Source organism: Callorhinus ursinus, unplaced genomic scaffold (assembly GCF_003265705.2).
Source record: "Callorhinus ursinus isolate GAN/ISIS: 27379988/994484 unplaced genomic scaffold, GSC_fseal_2.0 scaffold6, whole genome shotgun sequence".
In the NCBI taxonomy this organism is placed as follows: Eukaryota; Metazoa; Chordata; class Mammalia; order Carnivora; family Otariidae; genus Callorhinus; species Callorhinus ursinus.
In genome coordinates, this window is record NW_027397068.1 from 35,962,913 (window position 1) to 35,984,623 (window position 21,711).

General features: G+C 41.0%; 1 protein-coding gene across 1 annotated transcript in view; it reads left to right on the forward strand.

The window, feature by feature from the left end:
• The first annotated feature begins 247 nt into the window (after positions 1-247).
• DCBLD1 (discoidin, CUB and LCCL domain containing 1) overlaps positions 248-21,711 on the forward strand; it is a 65,001-nt gene continuing 43,537 nt past the window's right edge. Inside the window, exon 1 of the mRNA XM_025859468.2 lies at positions 248-423. Within this exon, the coding sequence (XP_025715253.2) occupies positions 345-423 (79 nt within the window). The 5' untranslated portion in view covers positions 248-344. The remainder of the gene's footprint in view (positions 424-21,711) is intronic.

Below are 21,711 nucleotides of genomic sequence, written 5' to 3' on the forward strand. Positions count from 1 at the left end.
TTGCGGGAGGAGCGGCGGAAGAAAGGGAGAGACTGAAACAGGGAGCGCCGGATACCTAGAGGGGACCACGGGCGGCGTCTGGTGCGCCTCGGGCCTCGAGGCCAGCCGCCGCCGGGGACCTTGACTTCCTCCTTTGGGGGCCGGCGCGCGGGGCTGGGCGGGGCGGGCGACGCCCCCGCCGGGCTGGGCTCCCGGCCGCCCCAATGGGATTCGGTGCGGGGCGGCGGCTGCGCCCAGTCCTGGCGGCGTGCTCGGCCGCGGAGGAGGCGGCCCGGCAGGGGCAGCGGAGGCGCTGCGCTCGCCTTGGGGAGGCCGAGCGTGCCAAGCTGGCGCCCGGCGGGGCCATGGTGGCCGGCGCCCGCGGCCTCCTGGCCCTTCTGCTTGTGGTCTCCGCCCCGCTCCGGCTGCAGGCGGGCGAGCTCGGTGAGTGGAGGGCGAGTGGAGGGCGGGCGGCGGGGCGGGCCGGGCTGGGCCTGGAGGGACCCGGCGCGGGAGGAAATGGGGTCGCCGCCTGCACCCCACGGACTCCTGCTCTTTCTGGCTGACGGCGGCTCGAGTGTAAAATATGTTACAGAATTCCGATCGCTCCCCCACCCAACTCCTTCCTTCTCCGCTCGACAAGAGAAGCAACTTTACACCTCCCCACGTTCCCTCTGCTTTCCCGCAGCTGGGCTCACTCTGCTTCCAGACTTCCTGACTCCGCCGGCCCCGTGAAAAGGTGACATGGCCCAAGGGTCGCGCGCTGACGACCCCGGCCGCCTTAGGGGAGAGTCGTGTGTGCAGGGACGCTGCTTTCAAGCTTTCTTGGACAGGGCTGCTCAGCAGTTGGGCGGCTGGGCCCTCCCGGTCCCCTGTCCTCCCTGCGCGGCTGCGACCCTAGCGTGTGCATTTGCCGCTTGCAGGAATGGGGGGGGGGGAGGTTCCCCCGAGGTTGGGGAGGAGGGCCGCCCTGAGGCTCCTCACCTGTGGGCTGCTTGCGCCCCAAGTTGGAGTCGGCTCTTTCCTGGGTGTTTGAGGGAGTCGACTCCCGACTAGGCTGCTCTTTTCTGTGGACCTGGTCCTTGGTTTCAGGTTGGACGTGATTAGCCCACAACCGAGTTTACCTCTGCATAGCCACCTGATTAAAGTAATAAACTGTTTTACCAGCCCAACAAATCCTTGTTAATTAGTTCTTTACTGATAGGGCAGCTTTCTGCGATTTTTCAGTTCGTTTTTTTTTTTTTTTCTTCCTCAATTCTGCCCCTATACAACTGAGGATATTTAATGGCACTAACTATCCAGGGTATTTTACAACTCCCCGACCCCGGCCCCGTGTTTTCTAATGAAACAGGAATCACAGAGAAACCGGTTTAAATGCTGGCATTTTCTTCACTGAACCACGTATCCATTCCCAGTCTGAAACATGGATACTCAAGATGTTAGTAGTGGTTCCTAAGTTTGCTTACATGCCAGTTTGTTTGTTTCTTTTTTTTTAAAGCTGAAGTTTAGACAAAATATGTCTTGGCACTAACAGAATGCTGCCCATATTGTAAAGTTTTAATAAATAATGTATGTTTTTACTAAATATGTAGGATTTTGATCATCGGTGTTTTAAACATTTAAAAAATGTTTCTGTCACTATTAGATGGAACATCTATGAATGGGTCCGATAATGTGTTCCTGTCCTAATCTGGCCACAACTGTCATCCATTTTTCCAAACGAAGTTTCAGATGTTGGACGATCATCTAGGCTGTTGACTGGGTGATTTGTCGAGCAGTTCTTCTGGAACAAGTGTGGTTTCTTAGATTCTTATCGAGCTTCAAATTTGAGACTTGATAGCAGCTGACTGGCAGAAGAAGATGTCATTTGAGTTTCCATGAAACATCCTGTGTGTTTAGGATGTTAAAAAAACCAATGAAAGCATAAGTATTCAATCACACAGAGAAGCAAAACTTAGATTTGGCGCATTTTACTGAAAAAAAAATCTTCTAGGAACTCTGGTCTGATACGTCTTGAGTGAAACCATAATCAGTGATTTTTTTTGAGTATTTCTCACATCTGTGAGTTTCTCTATTAGCCCTTGGTCACTTATTTTGCGAATTTCCATAAATTTAAACAGGCACACCCATTTTAGGTCTTGAGATAGGCTACTGGCTACATAGTCGAATGGTGGTCATAAGTGATATGAGCAATCTTGATGCTTAGAAGAGGGCAGCCCTAGCAGAACAGTCTGTTTTTGGTGAGAAGTTGACACCATTTATTACATTTTATCTTCATCATTCTTGGAGTCAGCTTAGTCTGGTGCTTCTTGGGTCCCAACCTGCCTAGTCACCACTATCTCCAGAAGCTTTATAAAGCCCCAGCCTCATTTTATGAATCAGAATTGCAAATGGGTGGGGCCTGGGTATAGGCACTTTAAAAAAAAATTCCTCCAGGTAATTCTGATTCTAATCAGCTTTGAGATGGTGGAAACATTTTATAACGTTAGGATTATAAAATGCTACCATCTGTGTCATAGACAATTTAATATTACACTTTTATTCACTGGATTATGTTTCAGGAAACAAATGCGATAATTTGAATCTTTATAAGCGAGTCAATGAAATTATACCAGTTTTTTATGTCAGAGTCTGGGGAAGCTATACTGGTTCCTTTGTAGTCTTCTGTTTGCCTGAAGGTGCTTTTGCTCAATTTATTTTTTTTAAAAGTGGCCACCTCTTCTAGTATTTATAGCCTGCTAGGCCCCAGACCCCAGGACTTGATGAGCAGAATTTGGTCTGACTTCTGCTCCTTCTTATATGTCCTGCTCCTCTGGACCAACTTAACTAAATTCAGATATTTACACAGATTGTTTCACATGATTTTTGATCTTACATAACATCACATATAAATTGATCTTTAGTATTAGTTCAATTAGTATAAATTCATAGGCTTGGACTTAGGTCTTCTTACCTTGATTATAAGTTTTGAGAACAAAATATCCCAATTCGTGTGATGAATTTGTGCTAACTAAAAATCCCTGATTCTCTCCTCACCAAAATATTCAGAGATCTATATTAAAGGTTTCCTCCTTGTGACTTAAGTATTAGTGAAGAATAAAAATAAGCAATTGGTCTCCAAGGAAATTTAAGCATAGAATTGGATACTTTAAAATTGCTTTAAAAATTCTGCCCAACTCTCATTTGTTACTATCGGAAGGTCTGTTCTTAAGTTATCACTCTTGCATATTTTGGTTAGGTATGGGACAGCGGATGTCTGATGTTCTGGGTGAGTGGCTTCTTAAAAAGTAAGCACAAGCTTATTCTGGTACCTTCTGTATCAGTGTGTGCACTCGCCCCAGCCTTTCCATCATCTCTGTGGTCTGGGATTCTCTCTACCCTGTTGGACTCTGAGTTCCTGAGGGAGTGACTGGGATTGTCTTTGTCCTCCTAGCACCCGACAGAGGTGCTCAATAAATGTTTCTTGGGTTAAACTGAACAATCTTTTCATGTTTAGGAGATATCTTCAAATTATTTCCTAATTAGTAGAAACTAAGTAATAGGGGCAACTGGCTGGCTCAGTCGGTGAAGCATCTGCCTTCAGCTCAGGTCGTTATCCTGGGGTCTTGGGATCAAGCTTGGGAGTCTGCTTCTCCCTCTCCCTCTGCTTCCCCTCCCCCAACTTGTGTGTTCTCTGTCTCTCTCTCAAATGAATAAATAAAATCTTAAAAAAAAACGCATAAACTAAGAAATAAAGAGTCTACTGAAGTTCTTTATGAAGGTTCATTTGGTGCTTCCATTAATTGTGTTTAGCAAGCCCGGCTCTCTTGGCATGCTTATTTCTGTATGTCTATATATATTTCAAATAAAACAGCAGAAAGAAGGGAACGTGCCAGCAGACCAAAGTGTACCATATCTTTTGGCTCTGGTAGATGTAACACTCAGAAACATTAAGTTGCACCATATAGTCCAGGAAAGAAAGAAGTTACATTAAAGGATTCATTAAACAAACCAAAGGATACATTAGGATTTGAACTCTGAATAGTGTCCTAAACTGTATCTATTAACTTTTTACTTTATAAGTTGAACTCTTTAACCTTGTGGTACTGAAACAGACTTGAAAAATCACATAGAAAACATAACTTGGAAATAACTTAGACATCTGACATTTATAAGGAATTACGGCTTTATTTTTAAGATGCATGGGGAGGTGAAATTAATTGCAGCATTTAACAAAGGTTTTAGTCATGTTAAGGCAGAAAAACAAAACAAAACAAAAAACAAAAAAACTTGTTCAGGGAAATATTTCCTGTAGAGTTTTAGACTTACTGCTATGTGTGTCCTAAAGCATAAAGTCCCTATACATATTAGAGTAACCAGTTGTTTTGTATTTTTTAAGGAGATAATACACACCAATCTGGAATTGCACTTAGCACATAGTAAAAGCTCAATAAACGCCAGCCATCTTCCTTTTCATTACTGTTTATTACTACTTATTTGGCAAGTGTGGGGGCTCCTTTATTCTGCCTTCCACACTGCCTCTAGGACCTCATTTTCTACCATGCTCCCCCATACTCCCAGCCATAGTGGCTTTCGTACTCTTTCTCAAAGATATCACACACTCTTTTCTACCTCAGACCCTTGTGTGGGCTGTTCCCTCTGCCTGGAATAGGCTTGTTCCAAATATCTACATGACTCCCTCCCCCTTCAATCTTTGTGCAGCTGTCACCTTCTCAGGGAGAATGGCCCTAACCACCGGTAACCTTCCTGCTCTCCCCCAGGACTCCATATTCCCCTTCCCTGCTTTCAGTTTTCTCTGGAGCACTACCATCCTCCACCAGAGTGTATCATTTACACTTTTATTAAACTTGTCTGTCTTCCCCCTGCAAGAATGTAAGGCCCACGAGGAGCTTTGTGCTTTGAATAGTGGCCAGCACATGATGGGTGCTCAGTAGGGGATGTGTGCTCAGTGAGGATTGGGGGAGAAGGCGTGGAGACACAGTTCCTGCCCTGTTGTTAAAGACTCAGAGCTGACTCGAGCTGAGAATCAAAACCAGAACAAGACAAAGTAATAATATGTCTAGTCCGACTGTTATTTATACACAGAAAGTCTGAAAATATGGATTTAAACTAGAGTGATTCATTCTGGTATATCTGAAGTTTGGTTTTGAGGCTAAACAGAAATATTGCCAGACTTTCAGATTTTATTTTTCATTAAGACTGTGGTGTAATTTTGCCTTTTTGCAACTGAAGAGTCATGTTGATGTCATTTTCCAGATGTTTGTTCTCTGCCTTGTGTATGTAAAAAAAAAAAATAGTTGTTTGCCTTGAGGGTGGGGGAGTGGGAGAGACTTAACTGATGGGGACAAAAAATCCACATGGCGATGTCTAGCCCAATGTAGAAATAAGTTCTCACTGTGAGCCCTAGTATGCTGAATGCAGCATACCAACTGTCAAACTTGCCTTTCAGTGGCAGTGAAGAAGAGAGGTTTTTGTTTTGATTTGATGTTTGTTTTTGTTTTTTGCGGGGGAAAGGGAGGAAAATGGTGGAGAGTAGAGATGAAATGAAGCCTTCTATAGTCTCCACAAGCACCTGGTACAGTTCCTGGGAGAAAAAGGGCTCCAGATAAATATTTCCTGTGTCTGCGCATGAATGGTGTGGCTGAGGTTTGAGAGAATGAGGTGAAAGCTAATACTCACTAAGTTGTTTTAAACAGAATTGCATACATGACTATCATGGTGACTTATCAAGAAAATAGCTAGATTCAACTCTGAAAAGTTTGGGAATCTCTGAGACTCCTTTGCAGGCAACACCGAGGAAAGCTACCATGGGGTTAGGTGCTGGCAGCCTGGAGAATACGGCAGCAAGTGGTATACTGATTGGGATCAGGTGAGTCAGTGATCCCCCAAGATCTCCAGCTGCTTATAGATTGAGGGTGTCAGGGGCCTGTTTTACCCCGAAAATCACTGGGGACATTTGTGTTTAGTGTTTAGACATTTGTGACATTAACACTGTATTAAGCCATATTGTCATCTATGCCTTGACTGTTTACTGCCATTTCAATTTGATCTATTAGTCTAGTTTTAATGAACTATCTTTTTGGGGACTTTTATGCTGTATGAAATTATACCCAATACTTACAGAAATGTCTTGTGTCTTCTATGTGGTACTTTTAGCTTAGGTGGATTTTTTTTTTTTGTAGGAAAAGCTGCAAAGAATAACACTGAAACAAAGTAATAGCTAAGTGATTTTGTTTTACCCGTTTCTCCCCTAATTGTTATAAAGCTACACTGGAGCTTTTTTTTTTTTTTAAACTAAATTTCTCTGGATAGGGCTTTCTTTTCTGACTGCTTTCACCAACATATTTCCTGTTCCATACAAGGCAGAGCAGTTGTGGAACAAAGCAGGATATTGATAAATAATGTTGTACCAACATATCATAATCCTGCAAGGAAGATGTTATACAGAGAACCACTAAGGACAAGCTTTTGGTGTGCACGCACAGACACACAAATACAAATGTATATCCCCACAACTAATGTACATACACACACACTCTTATATACTAATTCACTTTTACTAAATGTTAAGTAGACAGAATTACATATATAAAATATGTGTAAGGTATAAAGAACAAGGATAAAACTAATACCTGGATACTCTACTACCTGGTCTTTACATGCTTTTATATTCTGCTTTTTTTCAACTTAACATTTTTTTAAAGATTTTATTTATTATTTATTTGAGAGAGCGAGCATGAGAGAGAGAGAACACATGAGAGAGGGGAGGGTCAGAGGGAGAAGCAGACTCCCCGCCGAGCAGGGAGCCCGATGTGGGACTCGATCCCGGGACTCCAGGATCATGACCTGAGCCGAAGGCAGTCGCTCAACTGACTGAGCCACCCAGGCGCCCCTCAACTTAACATTTTATTAAAAGATTTCACCATACTAATTGGGAAAAAAGTCGAAGTTTATATTTATTTTTAGTATTAGCTTTCAGGTTTTAAGCTGTAAACTCATTTTCAAGTCATTTATTGCTACTGAGAAATATCTGATGGGAAAATAGAATTTTTGCCTTGGCCAAGCAGCTATAGGTCTTGTCAAGATTTTTGTGTGTTTCAAATAACCCTTCCTTGCTTTTGGAGTCAGAAGTAAGTTGCTTGTCCATACCGTGTTTGAAAAAAGTATTACTTTAAATATACTAAGTGTCAGAAAGGTAAGTATTTCTTGGTCCTTCTTGGATGAGTTTCTTAATTCATACTTAGAGGGGTCGAGCTTGTCAATGATTAGACTCCTTGTAGTTTATCTTTATTGATAACCACATTTGTTTTATATGGTTTTATAGTTATCATTTTCTTTTTTTTTTTAAAGATTTATTTATTTATTTTGAGAGAGTGAGAATGAGAGAGAGAGAGAGAGAGAGAGAGAGCACATGAGAGGAGGGAGGGCCGGAGGGAGAAGCAGGTTCCTCGCTGAGCAGGGAGCCCGATGCGGGACTCGATCCCGGGACTCCAGGATCATGACCCAAGCTGAAGGCAGTCGCTTAACCAACTGAGCCACCCAGGCGCCCCTATAGTTATCATTTTCTAACTCAAATCACAACCACCATTGTAGCCTTTTAATTCAGTGTCCAAGATACTTACGTTTTACTGGGAGGGAAAAGAATAATCTCTCTTTCATCACAAAATTAAAATCTTTGGAAATTAGAACTAATCTGGCTTTATTTCATGATTAAGTGTTTTTAGTGGATATGCCTAAAAGTTGTATATGAATGATTTTTTTTTTTAATTTTTTTTTTTTTTAGAGAGAGCGAGGGAGGAGGGGAGGGGCAGAGGGAGAGAATCTCTAGCAGGCTCCCTGCCCAGCGTGGAGTCTGACTCAGGGCTCAATCTCACAATCCTGAGACCATGACCTGAGCTGAAATCAAGAGTTGCACACTCAAATGACTGGGCCACCCAGGTGCCCCTAAATGATTGTTTATAGAGCACTCTGTTCTTGAAAAAAGGAGAAAAACCTAAAACTTTATTTCACTATTATTTCTGACAAAGAACAAGGCCAATGGATATTCAAAGTTAAGAAGTCCAGTAAATTTGAATTACCAGTGCATAAAACTTCCTACAGGGAACATAGGTAAACATCTCTGTGGGTCTCACTTAATTTTTTTAAATGGCTCAGGGGATTTAATTCAACCTTTTTATGACTTTTCACAAAAGCAAGTTTACCTCATATTGAAATGTAGTTGATTGAAGTCTAAAGGAGGAAACTTTGAGATTTGCTAGTCCATAGGACCACTGAAACATGAAATCTGTTTAGTGAATTGCTCCCATTCCGAGGAGTTTAGAACAGAAGCTCCTTATTTTGAGAATTACATGGACCATGATTTGCCTTTTTCCGCCGCAAGAAGTCCCTGCTTTGCCAACAGGCTAAAACTGAAGAGAGTCTACAGATGGAGAAATGGCCCTGTACCGGCCGTGGCTGCTCTAGCTCCGAAGGGTCTGAAAATCTTTGAGACCCTCTTGCCTTGTGGGTAGGAAATTCTTTTTTCTTTCTGTTTTCCATCTTCTTTCTTCTTTTCCGTTTTTCATCCTTTTTGCTACCGGAGCTGTGCTGTATGACTAAGATCTTCCCAGAAACACTGTTTTCCCCCCTAAGGTACTTAAAATCTATTAAATATTTCATTTGTGTCTCTGAATATTCTCTTACATTACTACCATGCCATGAGCACACCTGAAAATATTAATAGTGCTGTCTTAATATCATCTAATACTCAAGTCATATTCAAATTGCCCCAGTTGACCTAAACATACCTTTCTACTGCCGCTTTGTAAAAAGATCCAAACGAGGTCCACACGTTACAGTTTGTTATTCTGTCTCTTAAGTCACCTGTGATGTAAGCCCTGCTGACATGGGTTTTATTTTCTGGGGAGGAAATCAGTTATAGTGTGACACAGCTCACTCTTAAATTCGACCAAACTGGTTTCTGTGTTCCGTATCTTTTTCCTTGGTGCACTATCCACTTTATTTCTCTGTAAACTTGAATTTAGACCTACAGACTTGATTAGAGTCAGGCCAAATGTTTCTTGTAAAAGTACCACAAAGGCGTCATGTGCTGCTAATTGTATCTCAAGATGCATATATTATTGTTGTTATTATTGGCCCACTATTCACCATGCTTAAAATGCTCAGTGGCTTCAAGAAGTGACAGCTCTATCCCTCCATTTCGAAGTTGCCTTTTCCCCTTATGACCTGAAAATAACCTATGGAGTAGTAGTCTCTCACTCAGTAAAGCTACTCTTCCCCATCAACATTTCATTTAGTGGTTTAAGCATCCATTGACCGTTGCTTGTCCACTCAATTTTTTATGTAAATAAAAATTGAAAACCCTACCTTCGTATGTATTTTGATTTAGCAATGTTTTTTTGCATCAAATTTAATCCCAACAGTTCTGAGCGCTCTAGAGAGAACTGGGGTTCAGAAAGACTGAATCATTCACCCCAGGCACACTCATTTTGCATGTCCAGAGTGGGATACAGGTGCATGCACATCTTAGAATCCTAGATGCCTTAGGATGGTCTCCTGCCCTTCATCTTGGGACGCTTGTGTCCAGGGGAGATCGAGTTAAAGAAAAGAAGCCTTGGAGAAACACAATTTCAGGAGGTTGTTTATGCAATAAATCTTTAAATTAATAGTCTTTGGTTTCTCTTAGAGATGCTCACATTTGCCACAGAAATATTAAGACTTTTTCAAATCCCAATTAGTAGCTAACCATGTGCTTTTATTGCAGTGTGATACATTCAGTGATGCAGGATGTGCCATGTGCAAAGGCAGTGTAATTTTTGGGACTATGTAATGTGATAGGAGTTTTATAAGGTTTATTTTTTCCTCCATCAGCTCTTCTGTTTCATCCTTCAGTAGATGCATGATAAGATGCCATCTCTTTCCTGAGATTTGCTGTTTTCTGGTCGGTAAACATCGATTGCTTTTTCCTTATATATGGTGCATACATGTATGTTCCCAGAAACTTTCTCATCCTATTTCTTTGTATAATTTCCACCATATGCTCAAATAATTCCTAAATTGACACTTCTTTCCAAATGTCAGAAATGTCTCCCTATCTTAAAGGTAGGTCCTAAAATTTATTATTGCCTGTCCTAGACTTATAAATGAAATCTAGAGTGAAAATCAGTGTCAAAGAATTGAGAATATAGACTTTATTCTAGTTTTAGGAATAGATATTAAAATAAAACTACATAAAACCGGCATCTCAAGGATTTTTCTTTTCTTTTTTTTTAATTTTTAAAAAATTATTTATTTAAGGGGCACCTGGGTGGCTCAGTCAGTTAAGCGGCTGCCTTCAGCTCTGGTCATGGTCCTAGAGTCCCGGGATCAAGCCCACGTCAGGCTCCCTGCTCAGCAGAGAGCCTGCTTCTCCCTCTGCTCCTCACCTCGCTCACTCTCTTGCTTGCTCACTTTCTTGCACTCTCTCAAATAAATAAATAAAATCTTCAGAAAAAATTCTTCATTAGAGTTCAATTTAGTTAACATGTGGTGCATTGTTAGTCACCAGGGTAGAATTTAGTGATTCATCAGTTGTATCTAACACCCAGGGCTCATCACATCGTGTGCCCTCCTTAATGCCCATCACCCAGTTACCCCATCCTCCCACCCACCTCCCCTCCAGCAACCCTCGGTTTGTTGCCTAGAGTTCAGTGTCTCTTATGGTTTGCCGCCTCTATTTTCATCTTATTTTATTTTTCCTTCCCTTCCCCTATGTTCATCTGTTTTTGTTTCTTAAATTCCACATATGAGTGAAATCATATGGTATTTATCTTTCTCTGACTGACTTATTTTGTTCAGCATAATACCCTCTAGTTCCATCCACATCATTGCAAACGGCAAGATTTTATTCTTTTTGATGGCTGAGTAATTTTCCATTACATATATATTTTATGTATGTATATATTATACACACACACTACATCTTCTTTATCCATTCATCTGTCAGTGAACATCTGGGCTCTTTCGATATTTTGGCTATTGTGGACATTGCTGCTATAAACATTGGGGTGTATGTGCCCCTTCAAATCACTATGTTTGTATCCTTTGGATAAATACCTAGAGTGTAATTGCTGGGTTGTAGAGTAGCTCTATTTGTAACTTTTTGAGGAACCTCCACACCGTTTTTCCAGAGTGGCTGCACCAGTTTGCATTCCCACCAACAGTGTAGGAGAGTTCCCCTTTCTCCGCATCCCCGCCAACATCTCTTGTTTCCTGAGTTGTTAATTTCAGCCATTCTGACTGGTATATGGTGGTATACCAGTTTTGGTTTTGATTTGAATTTCCCTGGTGGTAAGTGATGTTGAGCATTTTTTTCATGTGTCTGTTGTCCATTTGTATGTCTTTGGAGAAATGTCTATTCATCTGCCCATTTCTTGACTGGATTATTTGTTCTTTGGGTGTTGAGTTTCATAAGTTCTTTATAGATTTTGGATACTAGCCCTTTTTTTTTTTTTAAAGATTTTATTTATTTATTTGACAGAGAGAGACACAGCAAGAGAGGGAGCACAAGCAGGGGGAGTGGGAGAGGGAGAAGCAGGCTTCCCGCTGAGCAGGGAGCCCTACACGGGGCTCCATCCCAGGACCCCGGGATCATGACCTGAGCCTAAGGCAGACTCTTAACGACTGAGCCACCCAGGCACCCCTGGATACTAGCCCTTTATCTGATAAGACACTTGCAAATACCTTCTCCCATTCTGTAGGTTGTCTTTTAGTTTTGTTGATTGTTTCCTTTGCTGTGCAAAAGCTTTTTATCTTGATGACGTCCCAATAGTTCATTTTTGCTTTTGTTTCTCTTGCCAAGGATTTTTCATTTTTAATGAAATCCCAATTAATAGGGATTCATTAATAAGGGCTATTTAAGTGTCTTGCTACTCAGAGTATACCTTACAGGGATCAGCAGAATAGTCATTACCAAGAACTTTTTTGGACATGCAGAATTTCTAGGCCCTGCATATTACTGAGATCTCCAGATGACTGGTGTGCCTACAGAAGGTTGAGAAGCAGCATTTTGATCCACTGAAATCTTCATTTACAGAGCACATTCTTGACCCACATCGATGCTAAGCACAGTAAACAAAACTTTGTTGGAGGTGAAATAGTCACCTCTCATTAGACTGCCTCTTAATAGTGTGGTAAAAAGTGCCTGCTTAAATAATTAAAAAGAGAGGATGATGGAATTTCTCATGAGTTTTACAAGACTCCCTGAATTAAACATGACTCTTTTCCTCATGTTAATTTTGAGACAAAAAAATTAGGACTATAAAAAAATAAATGTGGGTTTTAGTACTAGTCGTGCTGCTCAGCAGTAGCATGAGCTTGGGCATGTCTTAGTGCTGTCTGCCTCAGTTTACTCACTTCCTCATTGGGTGACATTAGCAGACACAGCCTTAAAACGGATTGAGGTCCATGGTCTCTGGAGTTCAGACAAGTTTCAGATGCCAGCTCAGCCACCTGGGCTGAGTTACCCGGCTTCTCAGAGCCTCATCTCTTCACACACAGAACAGGGGTAATAACAGGAGGATGTGGGATGAAAAAAGGGTGTGGTGGGCCCCGACTGTGCTGTATCAGAAATGGCCCGTCTTATGAACTATGGGGTATATTCTTGGATGTTTGAGATACTATTCTTTATATATGTCTATCTGGTTGTATGTGTATAAATGAAATGCTTCAGAATTTTAAAAAGTAAGCTAATATTGTCTGTCAAATATGATCATCATAAGAAAATTAAGTAAGATAACAAAGTCCCTTAGAATACTTTGTATCTGTCACCTTTTACAATAAATGCTTAGTAAATGCTAAGTGTTAGCATTTTCACAATTTTATGATTTTTTCCTATTCCAGTAACATTTAGTTGTTGTGTTTTTTTTTTAAGATTTTATTTATTCATTTGAGACACAGAGATAGCGAGAGAGAGCATGAGCAGGGGGAGAGGGAGAGGGAGAGGGAGAAGCAGGCTCCCTCCCCACTGAGCCAGGAGCCAGACGTGGGGCTTGATCCCAGGATCCTGGGATCATGACCTGAGCCGAAGGCAGACGCCTAACCATCTGAGCCACACCCAAGTAACATTTGGTTCTTACTGAGCTTTTGAAAAATATATCTGGGAAAGTGAAAAGGTGTGTATGTGTATGTGAGAGAGAGAGAGAGAGAGAGAGAGAGAGAAACATTGATAGTTTTAACTTCTAAAACCCAGGTTAACTTTATCTATACTTGGTAATATTGGATTTTTTTTTCATTCCGAAGGGAAGTCAATGTCCAGTTACACTTTATCTGAATATTGGCGATATGTATATGTAACATGGAGCCAAAGTTAGGAAGTATAGCACGTTGTAGAGACAGGAAAGATTTCTCCCATTTATCTTCACCTCCAGCAACTGCAGCTTGAACATTACATCAACATCCTGACATTATTAGTAAAGGTCAGTGGCTGCTTTTCTCTGACTTCCTTATCCTGAGCATCTATTCGACAGAGATAAATAGTTGTCTTAGATGTGTTTTGCTGCACAAACAAGTTTTTCCCCCTTTTAATCTGTGAAATTAAGAACCTTCTCTGAAAGAATGCATCCGATTTGTTACCAATTTTCCCAAAGCACTTGTAACTTACCAACAGTGGGAAGAGATATTTGAATGTCAGATTCACATAGTATAATTTCAGTATTGTTCTTAGAACTTTCAAGGCCAATATCCACTTCTCTGCATCTGAGCCTTAATCCCAGAAGCCCCATCATGGGATCTCTGTGTGTGTCCCACTTTTGAGAGCCTCGCCCAAGAGTTGGCCGGCCCGTGTGCCCCACAGAACGCTATACACAGGAGATGCCCACTGAGGAAGGGGTTCTCTGGGAATATGACCACCTGTGTCTCCTGAGAGAGCACCCGTGAAGCAAGGGCTTCAAGATGTCCTATGGTTGAAGAAAAAGGTGAGATTCTGCAAGCTTATTTATCTTGCAAATCTTTTTTGGAGATGAAGGCTTGACTTCCTTTTAAGTCTCCCAAACACTCAAAAGCGCACAGTACCTACTTTGGGAGATGCTGACCTAGCAGTTAGTGGGCCCTAGATACATACTGGGGGCCGGGGGCATTCTAATTAGAGTTTCTGGCAATTTAGACTTTTCAGCACCTAACACAGCGTCATTCGTCTTTACCATGCCCAGCTGTGGTTGGGCTTTTTAAAGATGAGGAAAACGGATACACACAAAATGGGTAATTTCTTATGATCATAGAGCCAATGAGTGAGGGAATTTGGACAGAGTCAGCAAATCCAAAACAATATTCTTGATACTTTAATATGTATAGTAGTTTTAAGTAAAAATATGGCAGTTAAAATGTTTTGAATTCTTACTAGATGCTAGTCTCTATGCTCAATACTTTCCTAGCATTATCTCACTTAGTACTAATGATAACGCATGGGCACCTGGGTGGCTCGGTTGGTTGGGCGACTGCCTTTGGCTCAGGTCATGATCCTGGAGTCCTGGGATCGAGTTCTGCATCGGGCTCCCTGCTCAGTGGGGAGTCTGCTTCTCCCTCTGACCCTCCCCCCTCTCATGTGCTCTCTCTCTCTCTCTCTCATTCTCGCTCTCTCAAATAAAAAAAAATCTTAAAAAAAATACTAATGATAACCCTGTGAGTTGAGCACGACCATTGTCTCTATATTACAGATGATGAATTTTAGCTTGGAGAGGTAAAGGGACTCACTTGAGGCCACACGGCCAGTACTGGGCAGGAACCCAGTGTCATAACCGTTGTGCTCTATCACCTCCCAAGTATATAGAAATAATTGATGAAATTAGAAAAGCAATAGGTGTGCAAACCCTCTTCCTCCACCACCATACCTCTGCCAGTGATCTTTAACTTTTCCTTAGGAATCACAGGACTGGAGAGTGACCAAGAAACAAGAACCATGGTTTTACTGGTAGCACATTAAAGGGTAGCATTAAATTAGGCTTTAAGATTTTTTTTTCCATTAGGTGTAAATGATGCTTCTTATGTGAACATTATAACATTTGATGTCTTTTTTTTTTTTTAAAGATTTTTATTTATTTATTTGAGAAGGAGAGAGCACAAGCGGGGAGGAGGGGGAGAGGGAGAGGGAGAAGCAGACTCTCCGCTGAGCAGAGAGCCTGACGTGGGATCAATTCCAGGACCCTGGGATCGTGACCTGAGCTGAACGCAGACGCCTAACCGACTGAGCCACCCAGGTGCCCAATTTGTCTTTGGCACCCTGTTGGAAACAATCTCACATTTGAGAGCAGTCTTGGATAGGACCTCTTGAAATGACTTGTTTCATTTGCATGCATTCAAATGGATTTAAGTGATTCTTTTAGCTGATAGGAAACACTGTGTTGAGAGTTTACATGGAGAGACTTTTGACAGTAAGTACCTTATGTTTCCATTTATTTTGCTGCCAAATATCTTTCATCGGCTCGGCCAAAGTGTCTTCTTCATTGGATTGTTAGTCATATCGTTAGCATCTATTTTACATGTGGTGACAGTAAGGTTTAAAGAGATTCTACAACAGTTTTGCAGAACTTGGTCATGTGCTTCGAGTCTATGGCTGTAATTTCTATCAGCATAATAGCTGTTTTCCTTTGGAGAACAGTAAAGATTTTGAATAATTGAAGTTTCATCATCATAACTTATGTCTTACTATTCCCACGTAACCATGTAGACCCTACTGCCCTGGTTCTTCCATTCCTTTTCGGGCAACACACAGTGTAAAAAAGTTAAGCACAGTGGGAGAAAAGCGAAGTTTATGAAAGAGTATGACTGACAGTGAAATTAGTAATACCTTGGGAAATTGGTTTACATTGCCATCAGACAAAGAACTCTGTAATAATTGCAGGCTCCTCTTTGTGGCTGAAAAGACTGTAGTCATCAAGAGCTCACTTGATCTTAGACATGGGGAGAAATTTTCTCACACCCACACATGGATGATCCTATATGTGTTGAGACCTGTTGTAACTTGAATATGAGAAGAGGAAGGATCCAACTGTAATGAAATCATGTTTCTAGAAATGGTTTCACTCTTCTGATATTTCAGAGCACTCTTTCTCAAATTGCGGGTTGTGACCCATCAGTAGGCAGTAAAATCAATTCAGTTGACACAACCAGCACGCTTTCAATTAAAAAAATGAGATGGAATAGGAAATCTCACAGTGTGTTACATACAGTAGAAAGAATTGTAACATGAGACTTTTTTTTTTTTCTGTTTCTGCATGTGTATGCATGTGTGCTTACTTAGACTGTAACGAAAAACCTATGTTCTAACTATGGGTCGTAATTTAAAAACGTTTGAAGTCTGTTGTTTTATTGTATGGATTAGTTCATAACTGAAGGAATTTTTGCACTATTTATTTCATGTCATCCAAACAATTTTCCACAAGTGCAATTCAGTTGAAAGTGTTCTTTTGAAGCCTAAATCGTGCTTTGTAGTATTACAGAACTCAGTTCATCCCGGGTATATCTTAATTTCACTTTTCTGTTAGTGGAACATGATTTCTTATCAAACGGGAAGTAGTCTTTTAAGGAAGTTATTGTTTTCCTTTTGGAGTGGGTGGAATTAGAGTAGACTAAATAAACAGTTGATGTGTGTAGACAAGCATCTAGGATTTGTTTTAAGCTTCTTTAGAAAATACCTTGTATATCCATACTTCCGGAACAGCTAACATTAAAAGCGTAGAGACGTCTGCTTTCAGGCATTTGGAGAACAGATATTGAGCCCATACTCTGTTTTGGAGCTGTCACTTTACTCTCAGGAATTCCTTGTTAACATACACCTCTCCTCTTGCCTGTGAGCTTCTTAAAGTGGGAACTACATTATACTAAGGTCCCAGCTGTTTGTTGAGTGAGTTTTTAATGACAAGTTTCTGTGTATTAGTTTAAAGGGACTTCTTCCAGTTTACACTTTAAGGCTAATGCTGAAAGTAGCCTATGTTACAGAGAATATTAGGTAAATTTGGTATTTTTAATTATATTATTTTTCTGATTTATATGTAATGTTTTCACATTGCAGAGAATTTAGAAAATAAATGTATAAAGAAAATGAAAATCACTTGTAATCCTACATCATAGTGCTTCAAACATATTCCCTTTATATCTATGTGTACACAATATTCTGTTTTTAAATTAAATAGAATTCTAAAACATGACTTTAACTTTTCCTTAATATCACATTGCTTGGAGATACCATAGTTTAATCAGCCTTTTCTAATTTAGATTGTTGCCAAATGTTCAGAGCTAAAATACTTAAATTTTGTGTAGAGATCACTTGGGGAGCTATAAAATACTGAGTACTTACAGCTTTTTCCAAAATCATACCTTCATCCAGTTTTGTTTTTGTCACTTGATTTGAGAAGGGGTTTGGTCAATCTCACAAACCAGGTCTGGCTCCAAGCAGACCCCAGGATTTAGGCCCATCATGGAGTGACCACCCTTCACATACTCTGCAGAGGAGAGGACCTTTCAGCCTAAGGAGAGAGGAAATGACGCATAGTTCAGTCATCATGTGCTTTGGCACTTTGGCAATTAAATTACAGTTCAAAGGAAGAAAAAGATAAACATTGCGCCGTAGCCACTTTTGAAGAGTAGACAAGTTCCTGGTAGCAAAGCTTCCTCTTTCTCCCTTATTTCCACAGCCTCCTCTTTGACGTTAGTAGGTGGCCGTTGAATCTAGTGGTCTCGCCCCACGCCACCGTATCACTGTGGCTCACTGCCCATCAGGGCTCCCAACACCATGTGGACCTTAATCCACCAAATCAAGGTTGTGCTTTTTTTGCCCTAAAGATTGACCTTCATTTCTTTTCGTTTTAGTTTTTTTTTTTTTTTTTTTTTTTTTTTTTTTTTTTAAAGATTTTTATTTATTTATTGAGAGAGAGAGAGAGAATGGTAGAGAGAGAGCATGAGAGGGAAGAAGGTCAGAGGGAGAGGCAGACTCCCTGCTGAGCAGGGAGCCCGATGCGGGACTCGATCCCAGGACTCCAGGATCATGACCTGAGCCGAAGGCAGTCGCTTAACCGACTGAGCCACCCAGGCACCCCTCGTTTTAGTTTTTTTAAAAAACCTGTATACCCTCCGGGCATCTTGGTGGCTCAGTGGGTTAAGCCTTCGGCTCAGGTCATGATCCCAGGGTCCTGGGATCGAGCCCCTCATCGGGCTCCCTGCTCAGCAGGAAGCCTGCTTCTCCCTCTGCCTGCCACTCCCCCTACTTGTGCCCTCTCTCTCCCTCTCTTGCTCTGTCAAATAAATAAATAAAATCTTTAAAAAAATAAAAATGAGAAAAACTAAAAAATAAAAATGAAAAAACCTGTACACCCTCATCATCGCAGCTACAGCAACCATCAGCTTCTCCCTGTCTCTTTTTTCTTATCCTGCTTCCTCCCTTTTTTTACTCTTCTATCTTAAGGCAAATCCCAGACCTCATGTCATCATGTCATTTCAGCTCAGATATGTGAGCAGGCCTCCCTAAAAGAAGACATTTCCTACATAACCTCAATACCATTATCACACCTAATAAAATGAGTAATACTTTCCTGACAGCAATACCCCACTTACCGTCTTTAAATGGTTTTGTAAGGTTGGCTTTTCAAATCAGAATCCAAACAAAATCCACTTGGTTGCTGTTTATTTCATTTTCCTTTAATCTGAAATAAATACTTTCTTTCATGCCTCTTTATACAATTCCTTGTTGAAGAAACTCAGTCAGTTGCACCTAGAATGTCCCAGCCCGGATGTGGCTAATGGCTTTCTTGTGGTGTCAATAAGCTTGTGTGTTTCCTATAACCTGGAAGTTAGACTTAAAGACTTGATGAGATTTGGAGTCAGTTATTGATTCACGTTTTGCTTTTTGGCAACAGTGTTCATAGGTGTTGGTGCATAGAGCACATTTTATCCTCCCTGGAGACACATAGTAACTGATTACCTTACTTTTCCTCATGCTAGGATCCATCAGTAAGTTAGCTGGTAACACAGCTGGTACTTCCATTTTAAAGTTCTTCTCATCCTTCTACCCAATGGTTTTCCATCTGTTTGTGACCATTGCAGGAGTCAGTTACCTCTCATTAGGGAACTGTTCATTTTAATAGGACAATGTCATGAAAGCATCCAAAGGGAGGTCTTAAGGGCAGCAGTTCAGATATTGTTTTTTTTTTTTAAGATTAAACACAAATATCTGTTACAAAATCAAATAAAGAAGAGAGGCAAAATTGTTTTTAAAATCCTAGAGCCATGGGGCCCCTGGGTGACTCGGTCGTTAAGCGTCTGCCTTCGGCTCAGGTCATGATCCTGGGGTCCTGGGATCAAGTCCCATGTCGGGCTCCCTGCTTGGCGGGAAGCCTGCTTCTCCCTCTCCTATTCCCCCTGCTTGTGTTCCCTCTCTCACTGTGTCTCTCTGTCAAATAAATAAATAAAATCTTTAAAAAAATTTTTAAAAAATCCTAGAGCCATTGGTAAATCCCACCATCAGTAAAGTAGCCTTAAGGAAAGCCGATATACATTGTATTTTCTCATCTGTAAACTGGAGAATGTATAGGGGCCCCTCTCAGACATAATACTCCATGCTCCTCAGACAAATATGAGAAATGTGGGTAATGAATTTGGTATAGAGAGATTTTTAGAATAAACGTGGTCGGGCGCCTGGGTGGCTCAGTTGGTTAAGCGACTGCCTTCGGCTCAGGTCATGATCCTGGAGTCCCGGGATCGAGTCCCACATCGGGCTCTCTGCTCAGCAGGGAGTCTGCTTCTCCCTCTGACCCTCTTCCCTCTCGTGCTCTCTATCTCTCATTCTCTCTCAAATAAATAAATAAAATCTTAAAAAAAAATAGAATAAACGTGGCCTCCTTTATTGGTTTTCATTCCATGCGTACCTTTTCAGTGCAAATGTGGATAATATTTAAGCACAGTTTAAATAGTTTATACAGAATAATAAATCCAAATAGTAAAGTATAAAATAGAAAATGAAAGCCTCCTCATTTTCATCCTCTGTCAGCCAAACTTAACCAGACTGACACATTTTTTAAATTAAACTTTCTCTGAGATAATTGTCGATTATATACAGTTGCAAGAAATAATAGAGAGCAATGTTGTGTCCCTTTAACTAGGTTATCCTCAATTACAACATCTTGCCAATCACAACCAGGAAATTGACATTGATATGCAAGAAATGGAACAGGAAATGATAGATTTTTAAATAACTTGTCGTCTTCCTTGTCAGTGATTCTTTTTTTTTTTTTTTAAAGATTTTTATTTATTTATTTGACAGAGAGAGACACAGCGAGAGAGGGAACACAAGCAGGGGGAGTGGGAGAGGGAGAAGCAGGCTTCCCGCGGAGCAGGGAGCCCGATGCGGGGCTCGATCCCAGGACCCTGGGATCATGACCTGAGCCGAAGGCAGACGCTTAACGACTGAGCCACCCAGGCGCCCCCTTGTCAGTGATTCTTTACTAGAGTTAGGTGATCAGAGTAAGCTGCCTGAGTGTTGGGATGAGGTCGTGGGAATATTGCTTGCCTACTGTCGGTCATTTGAAGCATCTGCCTTACCCCGTCCATGGCATGGGGGCCATTTTCTTTCCCTCCCAGTTCTCCATTCTCCCCTTTGACATATTTCTAGGCCTTTTTTTTTCTCCAACTTTATTGAGATATAATTGACATATGATGTATTAGTTTAAGTCTGCAATGTGTTGATCTGATACACTTAAATATTGCAAAATTATTACCACCATAATGTTAGCTAACCTCTCCATCACCTCACATAATTACCATTTCTTTTTTGTGGTGAGAACATTTTAAGTTACTCTTAACAGTTTCAAGTATCTATTATAGTATTATTATTATTATATCTAGTTTTTTGAATTCATCAAGACTGTGGAAGGACAATAGGGTGAAAATTCTTGATGTAGTTAATACCATGGAATAAATGTATTTATTCTATTAGTGCTTGCCACAGAAAACTGCATAAATAGTCTCCTTCCATGGGCAGGGGTGAAATTACAAACTCCTGATGACAGCTTGCTTTTTAATAAATTAGGACTCAGCAGTTCCTTTCAGGTTTTTTGGCAGAACAAAGACTCCTGGAGTATCATTCTGATAACTAATGGAAAAGAGAACTTTTTCCAAGGAGGCAGAGATCCCCCAGGCAAAGTAATGATGGGAGTGTTGAAGACAGACCTGCTCCCCTTCTGCTGGTATCGCCGGGTGAAATTAGTTTCCTCCTGGGCTTTAGAGTAAAAGTGATTGGAAAGAAGTACAGTTACAGGGTTGAATGAACGTGATACCCTGGGATTTTCCTTTGTCATGACATGTCACTTAAGTAAAATCGAGAATACAATGATCATATGAAAGTTGATTCACATATAATTACCCCTCATTTTATATTTAGCTGCGCTTTCCAGAAAGAGTTCACTTTTTCTTCTCTCATTAAAGCAGAGAATTTCATAGTAATAAGAAGAGAGGTGTTTAAATGTTTGACCAGGTAGTATCTTGGTGGCTTCTTTAGCGAGGGTTATGTGTATATTTATTTGCATGATTGTTTGTATACTAGTTACCCTAGCATTGCCCTGTCAGCATGCTCAAAATCATTGCCTCCCAAGGTGGGGCACGTCATAGAAATGAGCGGCTTGGATGTGGTGGGGAGCTGGGGCATTTTTCTCCTTTAAAGGGGCAGCCACTGTCTCACTAGCCCAATAAGAATGCCTGCTGGTATCATTG